The sequence below is a fragment of the Wolffia australiana genome, chromosome 1 (genome assembly GCF_029677425.1).
Source record: "Wolffia australiana isolate 7733 chromosome 1, ASM2967742v1".
Classification (NCBI taxonomy): domain Eukaryota; kingdom Viridiplantae; phylum Streptophyta; class Magnoliopsida; order Alismatales; family Araceae; genus Wolffia; species Wolffia australiana.
This window is the reverse complement of record NC_135835.1, coordinates 28,105,648-28,113,674: the sequence shown is the minus strand read 5'-3', so window position 1 is coordinate 28,113,674 and position 8,027 is coordinate 28,105,648. Positions and strand designations below refer to the sequence as shown.

The 8,027-nt window shown below is 40.5% G+C and overlaps 1 protein-coding gene across 1 annotated transcript; it reads left to right on the top strand.

Moving 5' to 3' along the window:
• The first annotated feature begins 303 nt into the window (after positions 1 to 303).
• On the top strand, positions 304 to 2,762 carry LOC144713527 (uncharacterized). The gene is made up of 6 exons (XM_078588118.1): positions 304 to 444; positions 584 to 610; positions 702 to 764; positions 2,355 to 2,433; positions 2,508 to 2,553; positions 2,614 to 2,762. The coding sequence occupies exons 1-6, from the start codon at positions 403 to 405 to the stop codon at positions 2,621 to 2,623; spliced, it is 267 nt and encodes an 88-aa protein (XP_078444244.1). The 5' UTR covers positions 304 to 402; the 3' UTR covers positions 2,624 to 2,762.
• The last annotated feature ends 5,265 nt before the right edge of the window (positions 2,763 to 8,027 follow it).

The following is an 8,027-nucleotide window of genomic DNA, read 5'->3' as shown; positions in this document are numbered from 1 at the left end:
ATAATGAAACAAATGAAGAATCCATTACATCATATTGAGAGATTTTCCAACCCATCTTTTTCTATTATGCTGTGCTGATGCAACCTATATAATCTTACATCAACCATAACAAAACATTCATGGCCCCTCTATTGATTACAAGTTGCTGGTGTGACATTATATTAATCACTTTTATGATATATCATAGTTCATATGACTAAAAGATAGATAAAAAAGTATTATTTCCTGTTCATCCGAGCCATTATTATACAAGCCGTCCAATTCAGAGTTGCTAAAAAGGACGGTCTGGATGGATTCAAATCAAGCATTTAATTGTAGTCTTGTAGAAAACGAAGGGTTTTTCACTTCAGAAACCCGCATTGTGACGAACAGCGAAGAGGGCTAGTTTGAAGCGAAGCAGCCATGGCGACCACCAAGATCCAGAAGATCATGACCCAGCCCATCGTATGCTTCCTACCCTTTCTCCAAAAACTCAGTTTTTTGATTGCTGTGAATTCCATTTTTGTAGTTACTCTTCAAATTTGCAATTTCTGACCTGGGTTTTGCACATTTATCTGTGGGTCGGCGGGATGTCGGGGCGTAGAATCTGATCTTCAGGTTCCTTCAGAGTGTGAGAATTTCTTCTCTTTCTTCTGATTTCGTTTTTTTTCTGGGATTATTTCTCGTTTTTTGATGTTTTCCGACGTGGGTTTTTCGTTCAGAAAGCGCGCATCCAGATTTGGTTGTTCGAGCAGAAGGACCTGCGGATCGAAGGGCGAATCATTGTAAGTTTATCTCTGTACCTGCTTGTTCTATCCAATCAATGTGCAACTTTAGTGTTAGGGTTTATAACTTAACCATATCTCTATATATTGATTCTTGGGGCAACTACATCTTCTGAACTAATCATCTCAAATTGCCTTTGCCAAAAGTTTAATTTTGTAAAGTATTTCTCGCGTAAACTTTGCTCTGGTTTCTGCATTTGAAGTTTCACCCGTGAATATTTAGAAACAAACCCCTGGATTAAATTCAATCAAATCGCTCGTGAACTCAGTTTCTAGAAAATTGTCCAGTTGCGTCAAATGATTCAGAGAACCTTTCATTTTCCATTATGTCGGCTGGATTTATAAAACATTCGTTGCTTACTGTGGCCCTTGGATTTCCAAATAATGCTTCTTTCTTCATCAGTTATTTATTTGAAAATCAGCACCCTTGGATGTTAATGAATTCCTCTCTGCGTGAGTAGAGGGATGAATGTCATCAGTAAGCCAAAAGAAGTTAGGATTCAAAACTTTAGATATTTCCTTCTTTACATGGTCACCTCAGTCTCCATATTGACACTAATCTTCAGGTGTCAGGTTAGGTTGGTGGCATGTTCTCCTCAGTAATGACATATTATTAAGAATTGATGCAAATCAAAATGGAGATTGCTTGATTTGTCTCGACCGAGAGGGCAGGTTGGGTACTGATCAACGTGGGTTATTTTGACTGACCCGGTCCATTGGATAGTCTAACCCGGCCTGACCAGGAGGATGGGTCAATTTTACTCTGGGCTGGGTCAACTCTGGATTGGTCAAGCAGCCGACCGCGCCTGACCCTGATTGTGCGGAACCCTGATTGACAATGATGAACTCAGTGGCCTGCATAACTGATACGATCCTGGATCTAGGCTCGTATCGGAAGAAGGGTAGACGGGTGATGCGAGGTAGAAGTTCCCGGGGTAGAGAGGAGAACTGGAATAGCCGGTGGAAGGCCGAGCTGAGGGGGTAGGGATCGGCCGGGGACGAGCCGCCTGATGACGCGGTGAATTAGAGACGATCACGAAGGACGGGGATATTTGAGGGAGAGAGAGAAACCAGACCTAGACGAGGAGAGGGAAGACAAGAAGACCTTATATCAATCTACTTCTTCTCGGATGCCTTCCTAAAGGGAGAGGGCATCCCTATTTAAAGGAAATACATATTGTCAAATGACTGCAATGCCCCTGTGGGCGAACATGACGAAACTACCCTAGATAGGTTGAGGATCCTCTCAAGGATCCTATCAATAACATCTAAAAATAACTTCTTCCAGAACTATTCGCTGGTTGATAATTTGGTCTCAAGTTCGAGCGTTTGCTCGATGTTTAAGCCAGTGAGTTACGTACGTTGCTGCTCATTTCAGTAACCGCTGGGGTTCTTTGCACTTGGATAGTACAAGGACCCTTGTTCTCCAGACTGCACTACCTGCCCTATGAAAATAAAATCAGCCTTGTGACGAGACGTGGACGTACCTCATGCTGCGATTCTAATTTTATGACCTCATTTTAATATGTGGTATTTGTTATTTAAAATTTTGATTAAAAAGAGGATTTGGCCTTTGTTCTCATCTTTTAGGGTTTCGACGAGTACATGAACTTGGTCCTGGATGAAGCCGAGGAGGTCAACACCAAGAAGAAGACGAGGAAATCTCTGGGTATGTCAATCCTTCTCTTTTCTCATGCACCTTAGATTGATATTGACTAAATCTTTACGGCGTTGGATCTTCAGGGCGGATTCTACTGAAAGGAGATAATATCACTCTGATGCAAAACACGTAAGCTCCTTTACTCTCTCTTTTTTATTTTTGGAAGCTTCATCTGTATGTTCTTTGCAGGGGGAAATGAGGCAAGTGGAGGGAGAAATGCCCACCTGATTATGGCACAGCAGTTGTGTTCTAGAGATTGTCATGATAGACCCGGTGTTTTGGTTCAGGATGTATGAATCAGATTGCAGGGGCAAAAGATCTCTCTATCTGTCCTCTTATCTCTCTCTCCTCCCTGTCTGTTTCTCTCTCTTTATCTCTCTTCATTTGTTTCTGCTTTTATCTCTTATTTTGCTCTCTTCTTGTTTCTCCTACCCAACATCTGTCATTGTTTTTGTCTCTTTATTTTTCTCTCACCCTCTCTTTCTGTCTCTTTTTCTCCCTCTCTGCCTGTGTCCCTTCTCTTTCTCTCTCTCCGCTTCTCCACGTCTCTCTCTATCTCTCTATGTGGGTCTGTAAGTCTCTCTTGCACTACTCTACTCTTCCTCGTTGTCTTTCTCTCCTATTTTCCTGTTGTTCTCTCTCTCTCTATCTCCATGCCGGTCTGAATCTCTTTTTTTCTCCCTCCCTCTCTCTCCCCGTATTCTGTCTCCATCTCTCTCTCCTCTCTCCAGTCTGTCAATATCTCTTTTTCTATATCTATATCTCTCTCACTCTCCAAATCAGTCCGAATATCTTTTTTTTCTCTTTCTCTCACCACATTCTGTCACCATCTCTCTCTCCTCTAAAATCTCTCTCTCCCTGTGTCTTTATTCCCCTCTCTCTACGTTTCAGGACTTCTACTTGAAAGTAAATTAAGTGCCCCTTAAATTTATGAATATATCTTACTATGTGTATGAATAGTGGGCAATCTAAGTGTGAAAATGTTAAATAACTGTTTCCCCTCTCTCTACTGTAGTTATTTGAATTGACAAAAAATGATGATATGTTGCATGTGTCAAATCTTAATATTAAAGATGGGCCATCAGTATTTCTGGGTTATATGTGGTCGTTTTATCATTTAAAATGCAGAAAGAGGAAGATGGTAAATGATTACAATAATATTGCCCATGATGAAGACAAAGTCATACTCCCATGTTTGCTTCTTAAACATATTTTAATAGGGGAATAAACATTTTCAACTAATATTTTAATTTTGATAAAAGGAAAGACATCCATCATCAGGGTTATTTCATCAGTTTGATGAAGAAATCCTTCATGAAAAAGCCTCCATTATACTGACTCTAATTATGGAAAAACATATTTCATAAATAATATGTCTTGCGTCACATCTACTTACAGGTATATACTATCTTATAATGAAGAATTATAAAAAATTCTTCATTAAAAGAGAATTTTAATAGGTGAATAAACATTTCAAATAGTAATTCAAAATGAATATGAGAAGAGAAAAATCCATCATCAGGGTTATTTTCATCAGTTCAATGAAAAATTCCTTTACTATCTACTTCTAAGCCTGACTCTACAAACGGTTAATAATATATATATATATATATATATATTGTAATATTCTAATTAGTAATAAATAATCTTAATTATAATGTATAAATATTAATGAGCCCATGTATAACCCTTAAACACATTTTTAATACGTGAGTAAAAATGGTAAATCGTATTTTAAAATCTATATTAGAAGAGAAATAGATCATCAAGGTTGGTTTTGTCAGTTCATCAATGGATACATATTAATGAACTTGTGTATAACCCTTAAACAAAATTTTAATAGGTGAATAAACAATTTCAAAATAAAAATGAAAACCGATAAGAGGCGAGAGAAATTCATCATCAGGATTATTTTCGTCATTTCGAGGAAAAAAACTGTTACTCCGGTTTAGGGTTGGGAAAAAAAAATTGTTCGTTCGCGAACATGCGGACGAACAGACACGAACACGAACAGTCCAAATTGGTCACTAACATGTTCATGAATGGTTCGTGAACAGACGTACCGTTCCCGAACATATTACCTTCCGGAGGCATCTTGGTCTTCCCCTCTATTCCTCCCAATTCCCGCCAGGCGCCCAACTCCCCTCAACGAATGAGGAACTCTCCCTCTCCGACGGTCTTCCTCTCCGATGGTCTCCCTCTACGACAGTCTCCCTCTCCGCGGTCTCCCGCTCTGGCGGTCTCCCTCTCCAGCGGTATCCCGCTCCAGCAATCTCCATCTCTGGTTTCTTCTTCTCCCTCCCTCCAGCTCCCTTCCCCATCATTCCCCCTTTCTCCCTCTCCGGTTATTCCCCTCCTGCCCCTTCTCCCTCTCCATCCTTTCCCCCTTCTCCCTCTCCCCTCTTGCCCCTTTTTCCGTTGTTAATTTTGTTCCCCCTCATTGATCCCGTCTCCGGCAAGGCATCTCCTCCGCCTCTCATTCTCTCGTTCCCGCCTCTGGCAAGCCCCTATCGGCAGCTCTTCGTCCACATTCACACCGTTCGGCAAGGCATTCACACCGTTCGGCAAGGCATCCCCTCCGGCTAACTACAAGAAGGTACTTGATTACGGATTTGTTTTGATTATAATTAACTGTATGAGTTATGTATTTCTTTGTTTTGGTATGTGTTGGTTATTTTGATTATAACGCATATTCCATATGATATTCATATTTATTGATTGATAGCCCGAAATGAATGGTCATATGAAGCAACATTTACATGTTTGATCTTCCTGTTGCATACTGAAAATTGCTTTTAGATATGTCTCTATATATCAATGTATCTATTTATGACCAGTTGCATAATGATAATGAGAAGTGATACAACACATAAACAATTGCGTTCTTCTTAAAGGAGACGTATTAGAAAGGCTTATCCTCTATGAGTGTTGACGAAGCTCAGACGGGAAACAAGTCAAATCAGATCGATGAAAATGTTGAAAGGGCACAAGACCATAACCGTAGACAAGAGACAAACAAGACTACTCCCGTAACTTCATAGAGAAAGCGTCGTGGGCGAGAATCAGAAGCCATGTAATATTTTGAAGATTTTGGCCCATACCAGTATGAATGTATTGTGTGTAAGGAGAAAAACCCTCCAAGGATTACATCAATTTAGAGAAACAAAGACGGGACGACAACTATGTTTTGGAGGCACTTGCATAAGAGCCATAAGGAGCTATAGGATCGACTGAAAGGTAAACAAGTCCAAGGTCAAAGGAGAAGCCGAGTTCGGGTGGTCAACAATCTATTGTTGGAATGTTGGGTTTGCCAATAGGGCAGAATACCTTTTTACTGGGAACAGATTTGAGAGAACAAAGGAGATGCTCACCAGATTTATATGTCTCACTGACCAAGTGTGGACCATCGTTGATGACAAAAGCTTCAGAGAGGTATTGCTTTATTGTGCACAACATAAAATTAGAATACCATGCTCGAAGACCATTCATGAATACGCGAATGCCGTCTTCGGGCGAGAGAATAAAAGGCTTGTACACACACAATCAAATGTCATAAGTGTTTTCTTACAAGTAGATGCATGGAGAAGTGAAAATATGATTCCCTTATTGGGAATCACTTTGCATTGGGTCACAGAAGACTGGAGATTTGAAGAATGTGTCTTGGCGGTAAAGAAAATTGATGGACCACATAACAGGAGTTACCTCGCACAACTTCTCCTAGAGGTGTTGGTCGACTTTGGCCTAGGGAGGAAAGTAACTGCAATTACGATGGAAAACGTAAGAAATAATAGATTGATGATTACATCGTTGATAAATGGAGTGAGAAAAGTGAACCCCAACTTTGATCAAACTAGCACATGCCTTGTATTGCGCATGTTGTAAATCTTGCAATGCAGGATGGGTTGAAGGCATTGGGAATTCCACTACCACTTACACCCGACGAGGCAGTAGTGCTAGTGAATGGGGAGTTTGAAAAGGCACGAAGACGATGGGTCAAGCAATCTACCTCGTTGGGAGACTTGGTTACAAGAGTGCGTCAAATTCTTGCAACTATTTGTTCGTCAGATGATAGACGGAGGGGCAATGTCCAATGGCGTGCGTAATTAAAGATGCCTAATAGCAGAAAATTGGTGTTGGATGTGAAGACTAGATATAACTCCACACATGAAATGTTGCAGGTAGCATATCAGAAGATAAAAGTGTTGCACAAGATGGCTGTTTTTGAGATAGAGAGCACGTCAGAGAAAACAATTATGATTGATGACTACGAATGGCAAATGGTGGCACATTTTGCTCAAATTTTAAAGCCTTTTCGTGAAGCGTCATATATTTTTTGCAGCTCTAAACGTGTAATGCTAACTAGATTTTTATCATTGCTCCAAGTCTTTGATGAACACCTTCGTGAACATATTGATGCCATAGACCAAGGACGCCTTTCCCCAAACAGTGTAGTCATCACAATGGAACAACAAGCCGCCATCCAAATAAGATGTAGAGCCACAAGAGCAACACTGTCCAAGTACGAGGCTCGCGTTCAGGGAAATACTGCCTTCTCGGTTGCGTCAGTTATAGATCCACATATTAAATTAGACTCCATCACTCTAGAGGGTCGTGACACCTTAGTGGCATATATGCAAAGACTCCTATACGACGTTAGTGAGGAGGAAGTCCCAAATTTGAGGGATGACCATGACATAGGGAGCGTTAGAGGGAGTCAACAACTATGTACGGGTGATGATGAGGAAGCCGGGATGGATGAGAGCTACATACCATCCATCAAGATGAGGCTTGCACGTGTGTTCCCACGTCAAGATTATGTCACCCCATCAGTGGACGACGGGTTACAGAATTACCTAAAAATGTATCAAGTGTCGACTAATGCTCTCTTATGGTGGCAAGGCGACGAATGCAAGAGGTTCCCTAAGATTTCTGTTTTGGCACAATATTTTCTTCGTGTTTGTGCTTCCAGTGCACTAGTTGAATGTTTCTTCTCTATTGGCAGTGGAATTTGCATGTAAAACATTAAAGGCTTTCGGCGGAGAACATGCCAGTACTGATGACAATAAAATGTTGGTTGAGGCAACAACATCCAGAAAGCAACATATAAGAGTCATTGCCTAAGAGTGAAGAGGTCGAATTAGTGGAAGGGGATTCTGATGAAGAAATTATAGGGGAAGGATGGTAGCCGGAAATCTCCAGGTATATCAAAAATACCTGGAGATTTTTATTATGCATTTTTTTATTTCTTCATAGTACAATAATGTACATATTGATTATTTACTTTTCATTGTCTTACCAAGTACTACAAGGGTTAGTAGTGGAATAAATACCATCAAAGGGCACTTTAAAAAATTTGGTATACATGACATTTGGATGTCATCGATTTATTTTCAACATTTTTTGACTTCCTTGGAACATTATTTCTCTCATACATTGTATGTGAATTGTGAAAAAGCAGGTACCATGGATTATGATGCACCCAATTTCCAAGGCTCACTCAACGTTGATGGCCTCATCGAGACGGTAGAGGAAGCATAAGCCCAACGAAGGCGCATACCACGACAGAGTGTATGACTTCTCGAAGGGAGACTAACAAAGCAACC

Excerpts from the sequence above, each read along its gene's own strand:
- LOC144713527 (XM_078588118.1), top strand. The coding sequence starts at position 403 with ATGGCGACCACCAAGATCCAGAAGATCATGACCCAGCCCATC. Across the intron at positions 611-701 it reads TCTTCAGGTTCCTTCAGAGT|AAAGCGCGCATCCAGATTTG; the intron begins GTGAGAATTTCT and ends TTTTTCGTTCAG. Across the intron at positions 765-2,354 it reads GGATCGAAGGGCGAATCATT|GGTTTCGACGAGTACATGAA; the intron begins GTAAGTTTATCT and ends CTCATCTTTTAG.